Genomic DNA, 24,852 nt, shown 5'->3' on the forward strand with positions numbered 1-24,852 from the left:
GCCTGCGTGCTGAGGCGGGACGCGGCCCGGCTGGCTGGCTCCGGCGGCGCCTGGGCGGGGGCCGCGGTGGCGGCGGCCGCGGCAGCGTGCGGCGGTTGCTCGTGCGCGGCGGCGGCGGGCCCTGCAGGCGGCGGGGCGCTGACGGCCGGGGGCGCGGCGGCGGCGGGCCGGGCGGCGGGCGGCGAGCGGGGGAAGATGGCGGAGCTCGGTAAGAAGTACTGCGTGTACTGCCTGGCCGAGGTGAGCCCGCTGCGCTTCCGTTGCACGGAGTGCCAAGACATCGAGCTGTGCCCCGAGTGCTTCTCGGCCGGCGCCGAGATCGGCCACCACCGCCGCTACCACGGCTACCAGCTGGTGGACGGCGGGCGCTTCACGCTCTGGGGGCCCGAGGCCGAGGGCGGCTGGACCAGCCGCGAGGAGCAGCTGCTGCTGGACGCCATCGAGCAGTTCGGCTTCGGAAACTGGGTGAGCGGCGGCGCGGACGGGAGCCGGGCCCGGCAGACCGCCCGTGCCCTGGGACGCGGAGGAAAGCTCCGTCACCCTCGCTTAGTAAAGTACATAAGCAGCACTTGACTTGCTAGTTCGATCCACGCCCCAGAAGGCCCCAGAGGCAGGGCCTTCCCAATTTATAGTCGGGACCCACGCTCAGAGAGGTTCAGTGACGGGAGCAAAGCAGGGGTTTGAACTGTGCCATCTGACAGCAGAGCCCTTTCCCTAACCTTGAGGAACACCCTCCATAGTTGTGTCCTGAGTGCAGACTTTGGGCAGGACCCGGTGTCTCACCTGAGTTCGTGGAGACAGGCAGACCAAAAGACTTCCCCGAAAGCTGTGGGAGCACCGAGGAAAGAGTCGGTTTTGCCCGGAGCACAGTGGTGGTGAAGGCTGGCCAGCCTCACAGGCACCCTGCGGCTTGGCTCAAGATCTCTGGGGCACTTATTTTCTGCTGGGGACCTGTTTGCTTTCTGTGGTTGTCTGCGTGTGCCCTGTGTGGTCTGCTAGTGCACACACAGTGTCTCGTTTATCCTTGGGTCCCCACAACACCCAGGACATTGTATGGTGAGTGGTCAGTAAATAATGAACAAAGGAGCCTGGTCTAGGAGGCATTGATCCTGGTCTTGCTCTCTTTATCCTTCAGAAGGTTTCTGTAGATATGTCTGTCTGCGAGAGGGAAGGGTGAGAGCTGGACGGGATTCACTGTGGTAGCAAGAGAGTGTGCTAGGCTCTGTCCTTGACAGAGAAACTTGGTTGTTACTCTCTAAGTTTTCATCCCTATGAGAAAGGAAAAATCTCTAGCTGTATTCCCATTTGTAACCACCAAGGATATGTGGTCATCTTCAGGCATTCTTTAATTTTTAAAATTTTATTATTTTTTTTAGAGACGGGGTTTCACTCTGTCACCCAGGCTGTAGTGCAGCGGTGCGATCATAGCTCACTGCAGCCTGTAACTGAGCTTGAACTTTAATGATCCTTCTGCCTCAGCCTCCTGAGTAGCTGGATCTACAGGCGTGTGCCACCATGCCTAGCTAATTTTTAAAATTTTTTTTGTAGAAATGGGTCTCAATGTGTTGCCCAGGCTGGTCTTGAACTGGCCTCAAGCGATTCTGCCCCCTCAGCTTTGAAAGGTGCTGGGATTACAGGTGTGAGCCACCGCACGTGGCCCCTCTTCAGGCATTCTAAGAAGTAGGGAAGCGAGGCACAACCCCAGTGCCCTAACCTCGCCTGCCTCTCCCTTCTTCTCTGAACCAGTAGTCCATCCTGCTGCCAGCTCCTGCAGTATCTCCTTTCCTTTTCCCAAACCTGTGCTGCTTTTGTTTTTTTTCCTAAAGCGAGCCAGCCTTTAGGGACCATTCCGCATCCCGATTCTGAAGCCCTGGAATCTTAATTCTCCCACCCCCTTGAAGAAGATGCTGCTTTGCAGATCCTTCCCTAATTGCCGCCTACATTGTGATCACCCTCCAAAAACTCCATTCCACTCTGTCCTGCGATGCTGTTTATTGATGTGCATTGAGCATGTGTTCTGTGCAAATTCTATGATGGTGAAAGGACTTTGAAGGAAAGAGTAGTTTTCCTCCTTGCCCTCAGGGAGCTTAAAGTGCTGTGTTCACTTGGTCCTGGGCCCAGAGCTCTTCCCTGAGCCCCAGCCTTCATGTCAGACCCCTCCCCACGTCCTCACCTGATCTCTGGGCTCTGTGTGACCCAGACCTTACACCACCGCACTCAGGACTCAGACTGCAGACAGAGCCAGCCTTGGTTCCTTCTTCCACATCTAGTTCATCAAAATTTGTCCAGAACTAACCACTTCTTGTCACCTTAGTCCAGGCTAATATTTACATCTTGTCTTGACCATGCCTGGAGCCTCCTGACTGGTCTCTCTGCTTCATCCTTAACCCCACTGTCCATTTCACACACTGTCGTCAGAGTCATCTTTGAAAGCATAAGTCTCATCACATCAGCCTTCAGTGGCTTCCAGGCCTCCTTGGTTAAACGTTGCAGCCTACGGCCCTTGCACTCTGTTGATCAATGAGGTCTCATCTGTTACCTCCCATGACCATTTTTTGTTTCTTCTGCTTGGAGTGCCTTCCTCCCAAATCATGGTTCAGGCCTGATCTGCTTAGATATCAGTGCCTCAGAGAGCCCTTCCCCTCCCCACATCAGCACTTACCTCTGCCATAGCAGTGACCAGGAGCTGATGTGGTCAGGAGCGTTGCAGAGTGCCAGGCACTGCACTGAGCTCTTCGTGTGCATCTCGTGAGATCTCCCCTGTGGCCCAAGGCAGTGGCTTTGGATGGAATAGTTTGACTCAAACCCTGCACTCCTAACTCTGTCCCTCTGTGTACTCTGTCCCTTCCTACAGCATGGGGAAATACACAAAACACAAGACCCAGGGAACTAAAACACTTACAGCATATTAGAAGAAACATCAGGCTGGAAGTGGGGAGGTGTCTTTTCTAAAATAATACTTGGCAAACTTTAATGTGCACACAAATCGCCTGGGGAGCTTGTGAAAATGGAGATTTTGACCCAGAGTAGCCAACATGTCTCTTAGCTGTTAAAAGACAACGCCAGCAGAGGAGGGGCAGTGGGCTTGGGTGACGTCAGGGCCTTCTCCCTGCTGAACCTAAGCAGGGTTCAGGGCAAGGCCTGAGCTTCTGCACTGCTGGCCAGGCCTCAAGGGACACTCCTGTTGCTGGCCCGCAGACCACGCGAGTGGTGAGGCTCTGTTATTTCTTTAGCTGTGCTGTTTCAGGCTAGTTGCTTTACCCCTCTGGACTTCATTTTTCTCCATCTGAGGCTTTTCTGTGGCTCTGGGATGTGTGGTCCTCTTCTGAGTGTGTACCCGGGTACGTGCGCAGACCTAGCATGTCCCACTAACGAGGCAGTCAGCTTGTGCAGTTGGGGCTGGGTTATTCCACACTCATCTCATGGGTCTTCTCACCAGCATGTGGGCTTCTTAGTTTACAGCTGAAGAGCAGCAACTCTAAGAATCCAAGTGACTTGTCCAGAATTCTGTGGCTTTTCACGTGACAAAGCCAGGGTTGAACGCAGGCCTGATTCCGTAGACTGGGCCTCACCCCCTCAGTGTAAGAGCATTAAGTGATGTGGGTCAGAGGCTGGGAGCTTACCGGCGTCTCTGGAGGTGTGGAGAGGGCTGGCAGGGCCCGCCCTGATTCTGTGGAGATGAGTGTAGGGGAGCGTGGGGGGCAAGGGTGGGCCCAGGTTTCATGGGCTGGGGTGTTGAGTGTGGACAAGGCAGAGTGGGGATTGGGGACAGTGATACAAAGGAAGATGAGACCTGTTCGATTCTGACTTCAGATGGCAAATGATGACCAGGGCGTTGTACTCTACATGTGGAATTCATGGTGGGAGCAGGCCAAGGGGCAGAGGGTCGTTGCTGAAGTCTGGCAGCATTGTGATCACACTCTGCATTAGGGCCAAGGTGTGGGGCCCGAAGGTTGTAGCTGAGGAGTGTTAACATTGAGGCCGAGGAAGGTTTGGGGACCAGCACACTGCCAGCGTCTGACACAGTGTGCTTACATGTTTGTTTGGTAGCAAGTGGCAGAGAGGACAGGTGAAGGGACCTTGGCTATGATGGGGAAGAGCTGGCCAGCAGACGGTGACCCAGAGTCAGGTCAGCAGGGGTGTCTCTAGACAGCCAGTTTGTGGTGGGTTCTGTGTGGGATTTGAGATTAGAAGATAGAGACCGGCCGGAACTCATGGACACAAACATAAACACAAAAGTAAAATATTTTAAGACAGTTTGAAACTGGTACAAGAGCCATAGATTGGCTGTTCCTGGGGAGGCAGGATGAGGGAGACCAGAGCTCCCCTGCAGGTGGCGGTCAGGGGACTTTAAGGGAGGTGAGGCTCAGGCTGGCTCTTGAGGTTTTGAATTGAGCAAGTGTGTGAAGTTCTCTGTCTGCCGCGGGGGCCTGTGCACTGCGGGCGGGTGGGATGTCATGAATAGAGCCGTGCCTTTTCAGATGAGAGTAGGTACTCGGAAGGCTCGTTGCCTTGAGCGTGCATGCGATCCTTCACTCGTTCACTCACTTGGCTAGCACCGACTCGGGGCCTCTGCTGAGAACAGGCTGGGAGTAAGATGGCTGCATCACCTGGCAGGTGCTGTGTGGACAAGTGGGACTTGGGATGTCCTGTGGAGGGAAGGACAGGAGACACTCTCCAGGTAAAAGGAGTGTGGAGAAAGGAGAAGTCTTGCAGTCTAGGAATCTGGTATGTTCCGGAGTCTGGAGCCAGCTTTCCTGGAGTGGAGGACAGGAGGTGGGGACACCCCAGTGCGGTCGTCGAGGAAACTCATGTGGAGTCTCATTTCTAAAGCCTTGAGCACCAGGCGGGAGGGCATAACTGGGGTTTTGAAGCTGGCTCAGACGCTGCGATGGCTGAGCACCTGCTTGCTGGGTGCCAGGCCCTGAGTGAGCACCTTGACATCCACTCTCTCGCTGTCCCCTGCCCACGATCCCGAGGCAGAGGCTCCCCCTTGTTACCAATGAGGAAACAAGCGTGGGTGATGCAGGAGTGGGGCAGAGCTGGAATCTGAAGCCAGGTTTTCTGACTCCGTGCCTGGAACCGTCTGTGTGCGTGGTTCACCTGGGGATGCCTGGGGACCATGCTGGGCCTGTTGCACCTTGAGGGTGTGCTCTGGGAACCCCATGTGTACCGAGAATCCCAGGGCGTGAGGTGTGTTTGGAAACCAGAAGTGTTACCACCCTTCCCACCAGCGCAGGCGCTCTCGTGTGTTGGTTGGAGTGGGCAGCCCCAGCCTTGCACATCCTGGCAGTGTTTTAGGACTTGCTGTTAATGAGGGGCAGGATGGGGGGAGCCTGAGTGGGAAAGCAGCGGGTTCCCAGATGGCAGCGCAGCATGCGTCGCATCGGGACACTCAAATGGGACACCGGGCATGCTGGATCAGCTCAATTTGCTTGGTGACATTCCGAGTCAGCAGGTGGGGCGGAGCCTGAGAATTCACTATCTAGCAATTTCTCAGGTAATGCGGATGCTGCTGGCCCAGGGACCCTGCTGTAAGAACTGCTGAAGTAGAATAGTAAGACATGTCCCTTTAAAGTTTTTGAAGTTATTTTTAAAAATTTAGTCATTTTTATTGTGGTAAAATAAACATAATGGTAAAAATTTACCATTTGAACCTTTTTAAATGTACAATTTGGGGGCATTAAGTTTATTCACATTGTGTAGCCATCATCACCATCCATCTCTAGAACTTTCTCATCTTCCCAAACTGGAACTCTGTCCCCATTAAACATTAACTCCAGCCCCTGGCACCCACCATTCCACTCCCATCTCCATGAATTTGACAACTCTAGGGACCTCACATAAGTGGAATCCTACAGGATTTGCCCTTACTTGGCTTTAGTCACCTTGAGTGCTGATGACAACTCTGCAAGCTGGTGAGGTCTCTGAGTGAGACAGGAGGATGGGGACCCAGAGCCGAGGCTTATGGGGCTTCCCGTGTGACAAGGCCGGGAGCAGTGGCCAGGGAAAATGGTTTCTCTGGAAAGTCCAACACCCTGGAGGGACGGGCTGCAAAGCCAGTGCTGGGTCCCTGACCTTGGGCATCAGTGGCGTGTGTGAGTGCGGCTGATGGCTGGAGTGTTGGAGCAGCTGCCTGAAGTTCCAGGGTGGGAGTGGGGAGGAAAGGGCCAGGAAGGGGGAGAGGGTTTGGGGAGAGGGGACAGGGTAGCCCAGTGACCTGAGTTTAAAGGTGGCAGAATGAGTCTGGAAGAGGGAAGAGCTGTGTCCAGGGTGCCACTGTGTCATGGTACCTGAGCTAGTGTGCCAGCCCCAGAGGGCAGTTGGCATCCAAGCCGGCCTTTGCCTGGCAGCTGTGTCCTGCCATCAGCTGTAGGTGGCCCCGGCCAACCAGTGTCTGCAGTGGCACCAGAGTGACTCAGTTGTGGGAGGTGATGGCAGGACCCAGTGCGAGGCCAGGGCAGGCTTGTCAGGCCCAGCTATTGGTGTGGGGCCCCCCATTTAGCTCGCGGGAGAAGCAGCTCTGCAAGGAGCTCCTAGAGGGGATAGTGGCCTGGGTGGTGGGGTCCTCCCTGTCTGCATGCTCCTATGGAGAGGCTTCGTAGGTGACACATCAGGAGACACGGAGCCAATGGGAGCTGCGATCCTGAGCACAGACCCTGACTTCTGGGGAGGGGACAACGGAGGCATAGGAGCCATCCACTACCTCGCTCTGTTCCTTGTGGCCCTGCAGGTGCCACTGGTGTGCCCAGCTGTGCCTTAGGGGCTGTGCGGGCAGGGCGCCTTCCCTCACACCAGGCCCTGGGAGCTGGACCTTCTGCTCCCGACCCTTCGAGGCTCCTTCACTTGAAGAAGGAGCTGGGGCTGGGCCCCCAGAGCCAGCCCAAACCACCGAGGGAACAACCCAGCTGGGTGTGGCTAGTCCTTGGCTGCCCTGCCGCTGGGTGAGGAGGGACAGCAGAGGGCCCAGGGCAGCAGGGAGCCGCCAGGAAGCCTGGGATCTGGCAGCCTTTGCCCGGGGCTGGCTGCTCAGAGGGCCTGCATTTGACCCTGTGTCCCCGGGGAGGGGGGGGGGCGGCCTGAGCCAGGCGCTCCCCAACGTGCTTGGTGCAGAAAGAGCTGAGGCCCGGCGGTCCATGTACTCTGTCTTTTATCACAGCACCAGGAAGCGTGTCGTTGTGGGGACCTGGCAGTGTGCGCTGCATTGTGAGGGACCACCGCAGTCACGAGACGATGGCGAGAGCTCCAGGCCAGCCTGCCTGGGATCCGCAGGGCTCAGCGCTCACTGGCCTGTGCCCTTGGTGGTCGCCCACCCTGAGGTTTAGTCTCCTTATCTGTAAAATGTGGGTAGTAATAACCCTGCTCCCAGGTGGGAAGTGTCTTGAGGACTTGGTGAGATGAGGGGTATCGACGCACTTGCCTGTTACCGTTTTTACTTTAATTTTATCCCAACAAAACCTGTAAGAGGAGGGATCGGAGATCAGGAAGCAGCAGAAGCTGCAAGGAGGGCGAGTGGTCTGGCCGGAGTATGAACTTGCCCCAGGGCTTATTGAAGGTGACCTGGTCTTGAGGGATAAACTCGGGCTGTGGGAGTGGGGCTAACTGTGAGTACCTGGAACAGCGAACACGATGGGGCGCAAACCGCGCGGGCCCTGGGCCCAGCCGCCTCCCCGGGCGCTGTGCGCGTGGAGAGAAGGCGCTTCGGCAGGACACAGCTGGCATCCTGTGACGGGCCACCGAGGAGTGGGGCCGACCTGACCGAGCAGTGCTTCCCAGACTTGCCGAGTTCAAGACCAGTCAAACTGGAAAAAGCATTTTGGAGGCTGACAGTGTTGCTGACTTTAAAATTTGCCAAGTAAGGATACTAAAAGAAAAATCTCTGCAAGTGAGAAGACTTGCAGGCCTCTCCTTGTCAGTCTCACTGGCCTGAGAGACCAGGGCCAAGGCCAGGGCCCAGTTACTCACGTTGTCACCTTGGATAAGCAGCCCAACGCCTCTGGGCCTCCAAGTAACACCCAGCCTCGCTCAGGAAGCTAGCGCAGTGCCCACGTCTTGGAAGCACCTGGAACCTTAAACCTGAACCCACAGCGTACGCACCGGCTGCCCGCCTGGGCCCGGGGAAGCACAGACCTGAGCGGCGGGGCTGCGCGTTTGCTCTCTCCACGGGAAGCTTCACCAGGGCTTTCTTCCTTAGAAAAGGGCGCTGTCAGGGACTTTTTCTGTTAGGTGGAAGTGGCCTACGATCTCCATCCCACACGCCAGTGTAGACCTTGGGCCTTTCTGGCCCTAAGGTGGGACGGGGGAGAGAACGAGCCCCAGCAGCCTCAGCCCGGCTGCTTTGTCAGAGGGCCCTGGCGCCACCCCGCGCTGCACCGCAGCCCCAGAAGCTTTTTCACACCCAGGGAGGCGGGGGGCTGCCCTTGTCTCCTTCACTTCTCTGCTGGTGAGGATCAGAGACCTGCAGCGACTGGCCTGGGTCACACAGATGGTGGTAGATGCTGGGGGAGTGGGGTTGTGTTTTGTTTTGGACCAAATCCTTTCTGGGAAAGTAAAACAGATTTGATGCTAACGGTGATATTTTTAAAACAGAAAATCATCCCATAAGACCAGAGTGTATTTTTAGCACTAATCTTTGCTTTTCTCCTTACGATTGTCAAAGAGACCCCACAGTTAGGTCTCAGTACTGCCTTGAGTCACACCCATGGCACTCCCAGGACTGGTGGGAAGGGTCCCAGCAGCGTGGCTCCAGGCGTGCATGTCAGAGGAAGCCCAAACTGTGGGGTCTGTTCCTGGTGCCCAGAATGTTTCTCTGCCCCGACGACCGGCTCCTAGTCAGTCGTCAGCCTGGACGGACTGGCTGGTCCCCTGGCTCCCAGCTGGGCCTTTGGCGCTGCAGAGAGCAGGCTGGTCTTGCTGACCCGACTTCCAGCGGCGCTGGTTCCACACGCTGGCGGGCAGAGGGGTGCTCAGGGGCTGGGCGGCAGAGAGGTGGTGGCGGGGGAATGAGTGCGCACTTTGGGCAGTTACTTTCTGAAGTGGCTTTAGCGGTTGACTTTGAGGAAGAGGCCTCTTGGCAGAAGGAAAAGGTTGAGGGAGTTGTATAGTTTCCTCCCACTAACAAACCTTGTATTTATGGGTTACCCCTTGGAGGAGTGATGAATGCTTTTGGCCTGTGGCAGATTCTCGGTGAGCTGCTGAACTGCGGAAGGCATTAGAGTTGAAGGCCTTCTCCCCTGAAAAGCCGCGCGCCAGCCGTCTGCAGTCCCTGCCTGGGAGAGGAGCGGGGAGGCTGGGATGCATGCACGACCAGGGCAAGTGTCCAGGACATGCCCTGACCCTTTCTATTTTGGGAGGCAGGTGGCACATGGGGTCCCCTCCTGTACGTAAGGCCTGAGTTGTGCACTCAGCCTTGCCATGCACTCTTGGGCAAGTCCATTTTCTAGTCTGTGAATGAGGAGGGTTTGGGCATTCCCTGCCCGTGCCTGCCTGTGTCCTGTGACTCTCAGCCTTGAGAGTGTGGGGTTTGTGGTGGGCGGCATGGCAGTCCAGGTGAGCTCTGCTGGTCCCATTGAAGGAACTGGATCTCAGATGGCGGTTCTGGCCTCAGCTCTGCCACCAGCTTACCCCGGGACCTTAGGCAGGTTTGCACCTCTGTGGAGCTTCACTTTCTCAGGTACGGAATCAGGGCAGGTTCCTTCCAACGTTGCCATCTCTGCCCTGAACGCAGCTCAAGAGGGAGTGGATAACTCAATGTCTCTTGGGAGGGAGGATGACAGTGTTGATAGGAAGTATGCCAAGTAAACCTTTGCGAAACTTAGGTATGACACTCTGACTTTGGAAATAAATTCCGACCTTTGTCATTACAGGAAGATATGGCTGCTCACGTGGGCGCTTCCCGGACTCCCCAGGAGGTGATGGAACATTACGTGAGCATGTACATCCACGGCAACCTGGGCAAAGCCTGCATCCCTGACACCATCCCCAACCGGGTGACAGACCACACCTGCCCCAGCGGGGGCCCCCTCTCGCCCAGCCTCACCACTCCGCTGCCTCCGCTGGACATCTCGGTGGCGGAGCAGCAGCAGCTGGGCTACATGCCGCTGCGGGACGACTACGAGATCGAGTATGACCAGGACGCCGAGACGCTCATCAGCGGGCTCTCGGTGAACTACGACGACGACGACGTGGAGATCGAGCTCAAGCGCGCCCACGTGGACATGTACGTGCGGAAGCTGAAGGAGCGACAGCGGCGGAAGAACATCGCCCGCGACTATAACCTGGTGCCAGCCTTTCTGGGGAAGGACAAGAAGGAAAAGGAGAAGACGCTGAAGCGCAAGATCACGAAGGAGGAGAAGGAGCTGCGCCTGAAGCTGAGGCCGCTGTACCAGTTCATGTCGTGTAAGGAGTTCGATGACCTGTTCGAAAACATGCACAAAGAAAAGATGCTGCGGGCCAAGATCCGGGAGCTGCAGCGCTACCGGCGCAACGGCATCACCAAGATGGAGGAGTCGGCCGAGTACGAGGCGGCGCGGCACAAGCGCGAGAAGCGGAAGGAGAACAAGAGCCTGGCGGGCTCGAAGCGCGGCAAGGAGGACGGCAAGGACGGCGAGTTCGCCGCCATCGAGCACCTGCCGGGCTTCGAGCTCCTGTCCGACCGCGAGAAGGTGCTCTGCAGCTCCTTAAACTTGAGCCCCGCGCGCTACGTGACTGTGAAGACTATTATCATTAAAGACCACCTCCAGAAGCGACAAGGAATCCCCTCCAAAAGTCGCCTTCCTAGTTACTTGGACAAAGTCCTAAAGAAAAGAATTTTGAATTTCCTCACGGAGAGTGGCTGGATCTCCAGGGACGCGTCCTGAGGCTGCGGCGCCCCGGAGCCGGCGTGGCCTGGGTGCTTCCCCGCTGTTGCTCTGTTTTAGACAGATTGAGTTCCTTTTTTTAAGATACAAGTTCTTTTCATGGTCCTCTGAAAGCAGCAATAGTAACAATCTTATATTGGATCATGGGGGAAAGAAATATAAGTCTATTTTAACTTAACCCTAAAAGTAATACTTTAAGATGATTTGCCTTTACCTGTTCGGTTTGGAGAGTATTATGAGATTGGATAATTTCCTTTTATTTTGTGAGCTTTCTTCCCTTTGGGTACAAAAACTGTTTGCTATGGGTAGCAGGAGCATGTTTTTCCGCTGGACTGCAGGCAAAAGCGCTTTCCCGGTGACACAGCTCTTCGCAGCGGGCTGCGCGAGGCTCCCCCCTGAGCCCACGCGCCCGGCTGACCCCGGCTGACCCCGGCGCCGCGGGGCACGAGGCACTTTACAGGGAGGCAGGTGGGGCACAGATCACTGTGTAGCAGATGAAGAGAGTGAGGCCAGAGAGCAGGATGACGTGTCCATAGAATTTAACGGGGAAGAATGTGTGGTTAAACACAATGACCAGATCACCTTCCACTTTCACTGTTGGCGGCAGCAGTTTGAGCCTGCGGTCCCCAGATCCCCAGACTGAGCCTGGCCTCGTTCTGATCTGGGCAGAGCCTGCTGGTTCCCTTGGGAAGAGCAGTGTTCCCCAGGGCAGGCTCCCTTAGCGTGCCCATGCCCCTGTGAGGGGAAAGCAAGCTAGTGGTAGGGACAGGGCTGGTGTGGACTGCCAAAACCTGTAGACCAGCTTCCCAGGGCTGAGTGTGCTGTTGGTATGTGCAGTGCGTTTTACTTGGAAGAACTGGTTTTAAAAAGTTTAAGGCTAAGAGTTCTGAGTTCGGGTGTTAAATTCCTCAGGATTTTCGTCACGGTTGCGAGTACCCTTTTCACTGAAAACACGAACACACTTGCCTGGCAAAGCATCTTCTTCAGTGTCTCCAGGCCAGGGCAGTTCTGACCAGCGCGCCCTGGGCCATGCCTCAGCCTTGCACTGCCTCTCTGTTCACTGTCCTGAATCACACTCAGAAATGGCTTCTTCCCAGCCCTGTAAGTTTCTTTCTGGGGCCTTCCTTCGAGGATGTACATGGTACCTTCCTCCTGAAATTTGAGGAAGTCTTTTGTCTTCCAGCTGCTCAGGCTGCTCAGGGTTCTCCCGCCTAAGACCCTGCTTTAAGGAGAGTCTGTGGAGTGACAGTCCCAGCACTCTGTCCTTTCAGGAGCTTGTCTTGCCTCTCCTGCCCCAGTAGGTACCGAGAGACTATTTACCTCCCACAATGTATGGGTGTGAAGTTACATTAAAGTGAAGGTATTTGAAAGAAAAAAAAAAACCTCATCATTTCCAAGGACAACTTAATTACTGTGCCTTTTCCTTTCTTTTTACATCCTTCTGTCCCCTAGGGTAAATTTTTCAGCATTAAATAAAACATTTCAAATATATTGTATATGGCTTTAGTTGTAAAGTGCATTGCATGCTTGCAGAAGCGCTTCCTATTGGCTAAGTCCAGAACTCTTCTTTTGACAATAAAAGTACTGAGCAGTGGTATTACTCATGAGGGCCACCTCCACATTGTCCCTTACAGGACAAATATGATTGACCGAAAGCTGACCTTGTCTACCACTGAACGTAATGGAGATGGTGCTAAGTTTTTACAGTTGTCTTGGCCAGTGGTTCTAAAAGCGGGGTTCTTGGCCCAGCAGCGTCAGCGTCCCCCAGGAACTTGTTAGAAGTGCAGACACTCGGGCCCACCCCGTCTGTGGAATCAGCAGTTGGGGGGGGGGGCAGAGCTATGTGACAAGCCCTCCAGGTGATGGGATGCAGACTCACGCTTGAGAACCACTGACTTCAGCTATTCTGGTGTCTCATTCATTGGTTTAACACCAGGATCCTAGTTTGATGAGGTTTTAAGTTTAGTCTTATTTTTATATAAAACAATTGCCAGACTTATATTAAGCTTGAGAAGCAGAAAATCCCTGTAAATGTGTATGGCCGAGGCCAAGAGCTGTCAAATGAAAAACTTTGTGCTGAAGCAGGTTTTTAGTATGTATCTTTTTGATGGTATGAAGAATTTATTTAGGCTTGACTGTTTTAAAACACCATAATGAATGTATAATTAATTTATGTTAAAAAGTATTAACACTTTGTTACAAGGGAAAGGTGATTTTTATGATTGGCTGCCTCTTAGCCTGTCAATTCCAGCTGTCACTGTCACAATAGTGCTTACCTCTGCTGGTAGCTCAGAGCCTCTGCATTTTTATATTTAATTCTCATGATAAATTCACCACCATAATCCCATGGAATTAGGTCTTTTTAAAATTTAAGCAAACTCTTTGAGTCAAAAAAATTGGGTATTTTTCTCCAGCCATTTGAAATAATGCTCTCTGGATGGCCAACATTCCAAGAATGTATTAAAAACCGAAACTCTGACTACCGTTTTTATTATCCTTTTACATATTAAACAAGTTGAGAACAAAATGGTGTCACTGCTTGCTTCTTGCCACTTGTCCCTTGAACCTGTTTTTCAGAGCACACAGATCCGGATGAGCCAGTGCACACAACAGGTGGACTGTCACGTGACATGGTCCAGCGTGGCACTTCTGTATCAAACCAGTTTTCCCAACAACAAAAAAAGTTGCTGTTAGGCAGAAACCCTTTCTTGCCAGCCCCTCCCCGAAAGCAGCAGCACATCCCGAGGAAGACGAGTCTTCTCTGGAGCCAGGCTGATGTTCAGATGCCTCTGAAGGTCTGTCAGGCACTTTCGGTTCTGGTTTTGACTGTCCACATGTACGACTTACCCATGTGGCAAGTAGGCTAAATCCAGTAACTTGACTAGAATGGAGCTGAACGAATCTTTAACTTCCAGTGTAAACATGTACGTAATTAAAAGATGTTTTCTTTCCTATGACAGGTTTAGTATCCCTAATCCGAAAATCTGAAGTGCTCCAAAATCTGAAATTTTTTGAGCCCCAACATGACGCTCAAAGGAAAGGCTCATTAGAGCATTTCGGACTTAGGGATACTCAACCAAGTATGACGTAACTGTAGCCACATGCTGCATAATGACATTTCAGTCAAGGATGGACCACATACACTGATGTTCTGTAAGATTATACCATGTTTTCACGTACCTTTCCCATGTTTAGGTATGTTTAGCTGCACTAATACCATTGTGTTGCCTGTAGCATTCAGCATAGTGACTTACTGTTGAGGATTGTAGCCTAGGAGTGACAGCCATACAGTCTAAGTGTGTAAGGACACTGCTTGCACGACGACGAAATCGCCTGACAATACATTTCTCAGAACGTATTCCTGTTGTGAATCACCTGACAACACATTTCTCAGAACGTATTCCTGTTGTTAAGTGACATATTTGACTATTCCGAAAACCAAAATTCAAGACGCTCTGGTCCCAAGCATTTCAGGTAAGGAATACCCAACCTACAGTATTGACTGGATGATTGAAACTTACAGTGAAGAAATATTTTGCCATATTTAAGCTATACTGTCTCTAGCTTGAGTTTCGTGCTTTTCAGCAATCACAACTCTAGATGAAAAGGGATTATACACATTCATAGAAATTAGTTTGAAAGTTACTTTTCTTATTCAGCCTTCATTTTACAGATGAATTACAGAGAGGTGAAAGATGCACCTACAGCTACACAGTATAAAAATAGGCAGGGGTATAACTCTTAGTCGTGTTTTCTCCAATGTCACGCTGCCCTTAGTTCTGGGGTATTTTTTTTTTTGTTTGTTTGTTTTTTGAGAGATGTGGTCTCGTTATATTACCCAGGGTGGACTCAAAGTCCTGGGCTCCAGGGGTCCTCCCGCCTCAGCCTCCCAAGTAGTTGGACCAGTGGGGTATGTTTTTGACTAAGTAATTTAAGGCAGCTTAAAGGAAAGGAGGAAAATGCCTGGAAATAGTCCACATTGAAACTTTAATTACAGGACTATTACCTGCATCTTTCAAAATCATATGCAAAATAAACTATTTATACCCATCTTTTTGGGGCAGCAAACGGATTTACCAGTATTGTCCTTCAATCCTAGAAGTACTTCTGTTAGAAGCAAAGGCAGTAGAAGATTATTTTTTTCTCTTACATAACAGACACTTCACTTCCTCAGCCTTTTCCCCCAAGCTCTAGATATTAATGTCAATGAATAGTGGATCCTTGGGCTAGAAAGAGTCCTCAAGTCGCCTTTTACAAATCGTGTACGCTCTTGCTGCGGCTCCTGAGTGTTTTCAGTCCCCTGTGTGTTGTGTCCTTATATGACAGGCTGCAGGCCCGAGTGTCAGCTGGCAGCACTGGCCAGGGCACGTGCCAGCCAGCGGCAACGCAAGGAGAGAGCAGCTTCAGAGAAGGCTGGGGTCACACTTGCCTCAGTGGCTCAAGGACCTCCTTCACCAAGTGACACAAAATTGTTATCAGAAAGTAGGAATATAAACATATTAGGGTTTAATCCTCTTAAATAAAAATTTTAAATTAAACAGTAACATTTAAGGCATGCTAAGCACGCACTCCTATCTTGAGAAAGTCCATCTTACTAGGGAGTATAACTTTCAGTCGTTAGTAACTAGTTGAATATGGATTTAAATATTTCCACATTCAGATGAACACGGAAAAAGGAACTGATTTTGTCAAACTCAGTTACTGGCAAAATAAAGGTGGTGAGAACCGTTAAAGTGCACGTTCATTTCACATGTCCACAGAAAAGGCAGAGCTCATGCATTTTTAGCAGCTCGGCAGTGACTGATTATAAATGAACTCATACCCTTTCTTCATGTGGGTCATCACACATTGTTTTTTTAGCAAGAAAAATGTCTCAACTCAAATGTATAGTGGGTTAAGTATGCCTGTGACCGGCATGTGACAGTGAGTGCAGAAGACAGGGAAGACTGGTGTGTCCAGAAGCCAAACAGCAGAATTCCTGAAGACCTTTTATTTCAAAATACTGAGCCTTCGCCAGAGTGTGAGCAGGCCCCGCAGTGTCGCGCTGGTGCTCTTCTGTACGTGGGACTACTAAACGTCAACTACTAATGATCAGCGAACAGACTCTGGGATTACAGTTCATTACCACAATTGTGCAACCGGCTTAATTTTCTGTTTAGCCCCTGGTTACTTAAGCTTTCCAACAAGGTTTGGGACAAGGGCAAATGTATTCATAGATGAGAAAAGAAGAACCAGCTTTTTAAGAGTTACCGCAAGTGACTTAAAAAAACCAAAACCCTACAAGAGGCAGCTAAGCTTCCTTCACCACCCCCACCAGGGCGGGTCTCAGGGTTCGCCCGTGCAGCTTGTACCCGACCTTGTTAACTAGTGCCACTGTGCCCGGCTCCTTCCCCTCAACTGGTGTGTGGAACAAGGCCTCGTGTTCGTAAGGGTTGAACTTGGCTCCGACAGGGTTCAACTTGAGTAAACCATGCTTTGTGAACACCTTCTGAATCTGGACTTCAGTCATTACGAGCCCCTCATACAGGTTCTTCAGGTGAGGGTTATCGTCTTTAATTTCTTCCTTTGGAACACACTGTGTTGCCTTCTCCAAAATGTCTGCAACCTCCAACAAGTCCTTGCAGAAAGCCTGAATGCCTAAACGAAGATAAGGAGCACTGTTTACTTCATGCATAGATTATTTAAAAACTTGTCAAATCATTTGTTTGCCCTAGAGTTTCAATGCCTTGATAACTAAAAAAAAAAAACAAATAAAACAAAACCCCCAAAGCCTTTTCTGGGATGAGACCCAAAACTGACTAAAATGCAGATGAAATGAAGCACAGGGAGAGGGGAAAAACACCCTTGAGACATCCAAGCAAAGATGTCAAGTAAGCGAGAGAATATATGGGGCCAGGACTCTCGAGAAATACCAGAGCTGGAAGCAGAGACCTGTACACAAACGCCCAGTAAACCCACGAGAGGGCCCAAGTCACCCAGGGAATGTGCAAGAGGAGAGAAGAGGCCTGGTACCACATCCTGAAGAACCCAAACATTTAGAGGTCAGACAGCTAAGAAGCCAACAAAGGGCAGTACCAGAAAAAGAGGAAGAATACCAGCAAACTGAGCCGATAGCAGCCAGGAAAATAAAATGTTTCAAGAAAGGCTTTGTTACTCGTGTTGCATGTGGCAGTGAGATGAGATCTGGGACTTGTTTCCGGGTGGCCTCTCGCCCCATCCCCCACCCCCACCTGTCCTGGTGCAAACCATTTACCCTCTCACTGCACCGTGGACTCCTCATCTGTGACACCTGCCTGACAGTTATGCCTAGGCCCACGATGAAAACTCAACCGGTAGCCTCGTGTCCAACAAACACCACAGATGTGGGGCCCGGAGCTGGGCCTCAATGCCGCCGTCATTACTTACTAGCTCTGTGATGTGAGGCAAGTCATTAAACCTCAATGATCTCAACTGTAAAATGGGAAGGACAGCAACAAAAATATCGAAAGGTGACAATGCAGACAGCATGCTGAGAGTTCTGAAGGGATGGCCATGCTACCTCTGGGACAGCTGGGGGGCCGGGCATGGGAGGCCCACTTGCTCTGGTTGGTTGTAGGTTTCCACCACGGTCTCCAGGTGGGGCACAGTAAACCCACTCCCTAGAAACGGTCGCACCTTACAGTTCTAAACATTAGTCCTGACTGCATACTTTCTGCTCCTCCAGACACCTTTACTGCTGACCCATCTTAAAAAATGGGAAGGAGTCCAACTGCTGCCCCCTTCCCCTCTGTCTTACTCTTTGACACCCACACACGCATGCCCCCAATATCATGCCCACAGTCACCATATAACTTTGCCTCCTCCACCAACTTCTGGCTCCTCTGCCGCAAGTTCTCAGTATCTGCCAAAGCTCGTTTATATTTTTCCTAAAAGAAAAAAAGGAAAATGGAGATTTCTATGAATAAAATATGGAACAAATTCATAGGAAAGCAAGTCTGGTTTGAAAATGATTACATAACAAGCTCTAAGTGAAAATACAAATAACATGTACTATTATTTTTGGAATTTTGGACTCAAACAGGGCAGCCTAAGAAGAGTAATTTACACCTGTGCCAGTGTTTCCAAGGAGTGGAGGATGACACCAAGGTGTCATGTACTCACTCCTACAGTCCCCAAGCCTATTCTTAGGTGAGTGTATAGCAAAGGAAAGGACAAGGAACTTCTGTTTTCCTGGGGTTCTCATGATCTCATCACCCCACAAGCAAGAACATTCTTTCCCCAGCAGAATGTCCGACCTCAGGGAACCCCAGAGCCCTAGTTAGGGGCTGACCATGACAAATCCCATTCTGTGGAGGAAAGCTTAGGAGGAGAACTAATGGACATGGGTGGAAAGTTTAGGCCTCTAGTCCGTCAAAGAGATAAAACTCCATCAACGACCCTTTGGTATTTTCGGTGTTGCCAAGAGGTGACTCAGTTCACACATTCATTGTTAATGGCCATCTGTGTTCTGGTATCTTCCTAATTTCTCACCACTGTTCTGTAAACTCACTCATCTCCTGAGCTTTTGTAATTCTAACATTTACTAAATTACTCTGTGGGGCCTCTATACTCCATCTGTTTTCAGTCTTCAGGTAATTACAGGCAGCAGCAAAGAGCAAGAGCTCCAAGTCCAGATGGTCCCAGTTCAAACCCTGGCTCTGCCAGAATTACAGTGAGGATTAATATACAAGCTTAGAACAGTCCCTGCATAGTGTTTGATACCGTCATTCTTAAATCCTCAAAGAACTTGATTTGAGTCACCTATACGTTTTTACATGGAGTAATAACCCATATTACTAACTAGTTCACAAAACTCCTACCTACCTATGAAAACACCACATAACCACACTCCTCTTATACTTAGAATTTTCTGGTTCCTTTCCCAAGTCTCAGCTTAAGGAACCATATTGGGTATTCCTTATTTGTAAAGGCCATTTTAAATCTTAAGATAATAAATATAGTCGCTGGGTGCGGTGGCTCATGCTTGTAATCCTAGCACTTTGGCAGCCCAATGTGGGAAGATCACTTGAGGCCAGGAGTTCCAGACCAGCCTGATCAAGAGCAAGACCCTGTCTTTACAAAACATAGAAAACTTAGCCAGTTGTGGGGGCAAACACCTACAGTCCCAGCTACTGGGGAGGCTGAGGCAGGAGGATCACTTGAGCCCAGGAGTTAGAGGTTGCAGTGAGCTATGATGATGCCACTGCACTCTAGCCTGGGCAAGAGTGTGAGACCCTGTCTCAAAAAGAAAAAAACCACGTAAAGATTGTTCTCATGCCAAAACCAGGGCAGTTCATGCCTCAAACAGGATTTGAGTTCTAGCCCTTGCTTTGGCAGTAATTTCCTATCTGAGACCACTGTGGGCCATGGGCAAAGAACTCATCCCCTCTGGCTCTGGTCTGTCACCAGTGAAACTTGGAACCTTTATGTGGCCCCTGGGAGAAACAGTTTGGCAGCGCACACACCCCCCAAGAGCCCTTACCACAGTCTCTTTCAGCTGCTCTTCTAATTTGACTTTCTCTTCCAGGAGAATCTTCTCTGTAGAGGGAGGATCTGTCTTCTGTTCATTTTGACCCATGTCCTCTTCCAAGTTCTGGCCATTGTTCTTTTGTTTTGTAGCCGTACACAACAACCGAGGAGAGGATCTAAAGAAAAGGCTATACATTAGAAAGGAAGACTTTGGTTTTTTGCTTGTTAAAAGTCAGATGTATAATTTTAGAAATCGGGGATTATTCCAAACTATTTGTTATTGACTTGTTGGGGAGAAAAGATCTTAGATCCAATAATGGCAAACTGTATATGATACATAAAATCTGCAATATATGCCTAAATTAATGTCAATGTACCAAGTTACAATACAGTGTTAACCTCCTCTTCTTTTCATTCTAAAGTGACTTCAGAGATACAGTCAACCCAGACCTTACCATGCATTTATGGAGTAGCTACTGTAGAGGTGAGGCCTTCTGCCGATGCTGATGCCAAAGACGGACAGGGCAGAGATCCTGTCCATGGGGCACTTACCATCATGCAAAAAGGGGGAGATATCTACACACAAAGAACTACAATTTGGGGTTTAAAAGTGATAAAAGAGGAACCGAATGCTTTGGGAGGCTCAGAGTAAGAGGACATACCTGGCTTGGGGACAGGCTTTGTACGGTTATGCCTGAGGAGTCCAGCATGGACAGGACAGATGCGCTTCAGGAAGAGGAAACTGCTTGGACAATGGCATGGAGATAGGAAAGCATGGGGCATGTGCACAGGAAATATAAAGAACTCTAAAACTAATACTAGAAGTGGCTTAAGATATTATCCAATTTGATCCCCAAATGAAAAAGGTTAAGTGATAAGCCCAAGATCACAAATCCATGAATGAATGATAGGATAAAGTCTTAAAACCCAGATTTCTTTACCAGGACCAGTGGAGCCCTTTTTCATTATGCCATAGTCCCATATGAGAATAAACGACATTCAATTTCCTCCCCAGGTTGAAAGGTCAGTTACTGTGAGAACTATGACTACCATCCAGCAATTTTGCCTCCCCCTAGTTAAGCACCTTCCACAAGAACACAATTTCAGAGACAGAAAAGATGCTGACCTGGCAGTCACTTTTCTGGCAATTAATTCGAAAAACAAAACCATCAATTACTTGTGCAAAAAGCCTTTTTACTCAAGTATTCCAGGTGTCACACTACTCTTAGTTCCTATGTTTTTTGGTTTTGTTTTTCAATATAACTTACAAAGCTATCACTCACCCCTTAATCACCTCCACTGTAAGTGACCTTTACTTCACCAGCCCAGTCTCCTCATCCAAGCGAGTAATCTCCTTGAGAAAAAAGAGCAGACCTCGGCCTCACTCTGCCCAGCTTCTACCCAATGTTTGGCCTGGAGTAGCTTCTCTAATCAATAACTTGGTCCCAGGCAGTCAGTCCAACAGAGAAGACACTAAATACTTGTCATACTAACCTCAGAGGTAGAACTTTCAAAAAACAGAAGCCATAGGTTAGAAGAAAAAAAGATTAAAAAAAAAGCGAGGCCACTGACTCTTGTGACCCTCAGCCACAGAGTGTGCACTTTTCTGAACAAACTCCTCTCCTTCACAGCGGGACAGCATCTATCCTTCTTTTGACCCCAGTAATCCAGAGAAGGCGGAGGTGGGGCAGGAATCTCAGGCCAAGTGGAAAAAGCCAGTGAACCAGGCGACAGGCACCTAGCTTAAAAGGAACTTTCCTGAGCTCCGCTCTGGCCCTTGAGCTGCGGCGCTACAGCTCGGAAATGAGCCAGCCACTGACCCTGACCCGCGCACACCCGGCCGGGTTCTGCCTCGCTGATAACCTTGGGCAAGTCTCAGGTTTGTCCGGTTGATTTCTTCAACCGCGTTAGTTGAGGCTGCTTCTGTACCCATGAGTGCGCAGCTGGGGAGGTGGTAGACGTGTGTGCGACGTGTCGCCGCAGGCGCCCGGCCCCACGCACACGTGGACCACCGTTCCTTTCACTTGAGACACACCCGTGCTGCGGCCACCTTCTCTCCCGACCACCCGCCCACGCGGTCATTCTCGCCCTCTCCCGAGGCCCGTGCGGGCGCAGAGCAGGTCCCGGCGGGGTGGCCCGCGTCCCGCACCCGGGAACCGCGGGCCAGGAATGCCCAGTTCCGGGGCTGAGGCCCCCAGCGGAGTGGTTCTCGTCCCGCACCGGGGAGCTGCGGGCGCGGGGATGCCCAGCTCCGGAGCTGAGGCTAGGAAGGTGGCTCCCGGGGCCAGAACAGGCCCGGAGCAGGGGCGACGCCGAGGAGCCTGGCTCCCTCCTCTGCCCAGGGAAGCAGGGTGCCCCTTACCTGAGAGACAATGTCAAAGCCGGGAGACTGCGCCGCGCCAGCCTCACGCACTGAGCCGCCATGACTGCCACTGCCCACAGCCGTCGCCGCGCACGCACCGGGCATGCGCACAGGCCGCTGCACCTACTTCCCCGCCTCACTACTTCGCTCCAGCCAATCAGTGACTGCTTTTCCTGTGATGGGCATACAGTAGTCACCAATAGTTGCGGGGCACGGTGGTCTGTGGCCTCCCGGAGCCCCGGAAGACGAGGGGGTGAAAGGTGAAGTGAACACTGGGAGGGCCCCCCGTGGGCGGGGCGAAGTCGGCAGGAGCCGGCGGGGGTGGGGAGCGTGAGGGGCGGGGCGGCCTTGGGGTCCGCGCGCTGGGGGCGGGGGCGCCTGGGTGCCCCGTTTCCTGCCTCCCGTCTCCAGTCTCCCGTTTCTGGGCCCGCGCTCACCTGCGCCGACGCCCGGGGCTCTCTTTGCTCTTCGACTAGGCGTGGGTGAGCGCCGGGCTGGTGTCTGCCCGGTCCCCGCTCGCAGCCAGGCGCGGGAGCGCTCTGTCCAGTGACAGTGAAGCCAGGCTGGAGCAGAAAGCGATCAAAACGGCCGTCGCAGGTGCTTAAGAAAATGACGGTTAAAACAGCCGCCCCTCCTCTGGTTGCCCTATGTGGAGGAGGGGGGGGGAAGGGACAGGGGTCCCCACCTCTACCAATGAGCTTTATTTTATTTTTAGAGACAGCGTCTCGCTCCGTCGCAGAGGCTTGAGTGCAGTGGTGTGATCATAGCTCACTGAGGCCTCAAACTCCGGGGCCCAGGCTATCCTCCCGCCTCTGCCGCCCGCGTAGGTGGGACCACAGGCGCGCGCCACCCAACCCCAAGGGAATTTTTAAATTTTTTGTAGAGACAGGGACAGATGTGTTGCCCAGGCTGGTGTGGAACTCCTGGCCTCAAGCTATGCTCCCACCTCAGCTTCCCAAAGTGCTGGGATTACAGGCGTGAGCCACAGAGCCCCGCCTACCAGTGAGTTTTAGTAAGACAAAACACAAGACCCAGGAAGCAAGTGTGATCAAATGTTAGCAGCTATGATGTTGGATGCTGGGAATTCGGGTGTTTGTTTTGTACTTTTCTGGTGTCTTCAATTTTCTCAAAACACCAAAAACAAACAAACAAACAAACAAAAAACAACAAAACCCAAGAACAGCATATGGGAAAGCTTTGGGACACAACCAAAGCTCCTAAATTTAGATGTTTTCATTAATCTGAAGAGAGGTCAGTGCTGCTATAGCACATGCCCACGAAGGAGGAGAGGGGCTGGACAAGGATGTGCCTCTTGTTCTTATATCATTTGTGCTGTCTCTCCAGCAGGGCTCAATCATGCCTCCTGCCTCAGCACCCCTTGGCCTGCAGTACAACCCTGACTGCCAAGATCCCAGAGCTGAATCCTGTGGCCACCCCCAGGATCCCAAGGGTGGAGCCTGTGGCCTCCAAAGTTGAGTGCTGCCTGCTCTATTACATTTGTGAGGACCAAACCCTTATTCTTTTGCTGTGCTCCCCTTAAAACCATTCATTCAACTAAGGCTGATTGACCACCTACTATTTGCCAGGTGCTGTGCCAGCCAAATCCAGAATGTGGGAGGGTCTACAGGGCAGATTACACTTTATTAATTAATGATTACTAATTGTTAATTGATTAGCACCTGGAGAAAAGAAATGAAGCTGTTAAAGAATAAATAAACTTAAAGACATGATTAATTGAGTGAATTGAATTATTTGGATCATTACAGAACAAAACAACTTTTAAAAATGCATGTTTGAGACCATAGGGGAAATTTGAACATAAACTGGGTATTAGATGATAATTGGGAGTTGTTGATACTTTGGTTAGGAAGTGATAATGGCTTGGTGTGGATGTAAAAATGTCCTAATTGTTAGAGATGCAAACAGAAGTATTTATAACAAATTGCCACAATGTCTGGAATTCACCTTATAAATACTCCAGTACAGGAAAAAAAAAAAAAACAAGGATGGGGAAACACAAGTGGCAAATGTTGATAAAAGGTTGAAGCTGGGTGGTGAGTAATGTGGGGATTGTGACTATTTTCCCTCTCTCTTTTTTTTGAAACAATTTCGCTCTGCTGCCTAGGCTAGAGTGCTGTGGTGTCAGCCTGGCTCTCAGCAACCTCAAACTCCTGGGCTCAAGGGATGCTCCTGCCTCAGCCTCCCCAGTAGCTGGGACTACAGGCACATGCCACCACACCCAGCTAATTTTTCTATTTTTAGTAGAGACTGAGTCTCGCTCTTGCTCAGGCTGGTCTTGAACTCCTGACCCCAAGCAATTCTCCCACCTCGGCCTCCCAGAGTGCTAGGATTATAGGTTAGCCACCCTGCCAAGCCCACTACTTTCTCTTCTTTTGAATATGTTTGAAATATTATATTCTGGAATAAAATTTAAAACAATATCTCATGCTTCTCATTGGCTCTGACCAAGTCACTTAATTGATCTCAACCTTGATCTGCTCACCTGTAAAACTAGGATCTTATCATTTGTTAGATTTAAAAGAGAAAAATGTTCATTTCCTTTTGCTTTGGGACTCAGATGGGCATCCTGTAGCTCGGAGACTGATGAGCAGTGTTACAGCTGCTCTGTCTCAAGACAGAGACAAGCACAGGTCGTCACGAGCCCGGATGCCACCTTGGGGACCTGGAACCACTGCTGGGTCCAGGCCAGCCACACGGCCATGCCCTGTATCTGTATCCAGAAGGGTGGGATTTCCCTGATCTGCCAGAGAAAGGTCTGCCACCTCGTGGCCGCATCAGGAACTGCTCCAACGGGAGCTGCTGCTCTTGGGAACCTACCTGCTCAGGTAGTTCCCTGAAGTCTGGAACTTCATCGCAGTGCAAGTCATCTCCGCACAGAGGTGAAGCTGCTTGCGCAGAAGACTCCTAGATCAGCCATCAGAGTGCATATCCAGCAATGGGCATGGGTGGTCCAGCTGGGGGTTGGGGGTGCAGGCAGAACAAACTGAATGGCATGTGGTGCCCCCAAGAAGGATGGGGTGGTTTTGAAAAGGAAAAATGTCCTCAGAAGAAGGTCGTGCAGATGGTTTGACAGCATGTCGACTGTGGGCGTTAGGCTTATAACAGCCGAACGCTGCTGGGTGC

At 51.2% G+C, this 24,852-nt stretch overlaps 2 protein-coding genes and 1 long non-coding RNA gene across 3 annotated transcripts; 2 read left to right on the plus strand and 1 right to left on the minus strand.

Moving 5' to 3' along the window:
* Nucleotides 1–18: 18 nt before the first annotated feature.
* On the plus strand, nt 19–13,386 carry TADA2B (transcriptional adaptor 2B). Its single transcript, XM_045528101.1, has 2 exons — nt 19–465; nt 9,867–13,386. The coding sequence occupies exons 1-2, from the start codon at nt 196–198 to the stop codon at nt 10,857–10,859; spliced, it is 1,263 nt and encodes a 420-aa protein (XP_045384057.1). The 5' UTR covers nt 19–195; the 3' UTR covers nt 10,860–13,386.
* Nucleotides 13,387–15,834: 2,448 nt separating this feature from the next.
* On the minus strand, nt 15,835–21,876 carry GRPEL1 (GrpE like 1, mitochondrial). Its single transcript, XM_045528102.1, has 4 exons — nt 21,709–21,876; nt 19,360–19,522; nt 17,683–17,764; nt 15,835–16,496 (listed from the first exon to the last, which is right to left on the minus strand). Exons 1-4 carry the CDS (start codon nt 21,768–21,770, stop codon nt 16,150–16,152), a joined length of 654 nt encoding a protein of 217 aa, XP_045384058.1. The 5' UTR covers nt 21,771–21,876; the 3' UTR covers nt 15,835–16,149.
* Nucleotides 21,877–22,064: 188 nt separating this feature from the next.
* LOC123622055 lies at nt 22,065–23,442 on the plus strand. The gene is made up of 2 exons (XR_006729403.1): nt 22,065–22,305; nt 23,053–23,442. It is a non-coding gene; the product is annotated as an uncharacterized LOC123622055 (long non-coding RNA).
* The last annotated feature ends 1,410 nt before the right edge of the window (nt 23,443–24,852 follow it).

Source organism: Lemur catta, chromosome 17, assembly GCF_020740605.2.
Source record: "Lemur catta isolate mLemCat1 chromosome 17, mLemCat1.pri, whole genome shotgun sequence".
NCBI classification, from domain to species: domain Eukaryota; kingdom Metazoa; phylum Chordata; class Mammalia; order Primates; family Lemuridae; genus Lemur; species Lemur catta.

Excerpts from the sequence above, each read along its gene's own strand:
- GRPEL1 (XM_045528102.1), bottom strand. The coding sequence starts at position 21,770 with ATGGCGGCTCAGTGCGTGAGGCTGGCGCGGCGCAGTCTCCCGGCTTTG. Across the intron at positions 19,523-21,708 it reads GCTTTGACATTGTCTCTCAG|ATCCTCTCCTCGGTTGTTGT; the intron begins GTAAGGGGCACC and ends CCTTTTCTTTAG. Across the intron at positions 17,765-19,359 it reads AGCAGCTGAAAGAGACTGTG|GAAAAATATAAACGAGCTTT; the intron begins GTAAGGGCTCTT and ends TTTTTCTTTTAG.
- TADA2B (XM_045528101.1), top strand. The coding sequence starts at position 196 with ATGGCGGAGCTCGGTAAGAAGTACTGCGTGTACTGCCTGGCCGAGGTG. Across the intron at positions 466-9,866 it reads AGTTCGGCTTCGGAAACTGG|GAAGATATGGCTGCTCACGT; the intron begins GTGAGCGGCGGC and ends TTGTCATTACAG.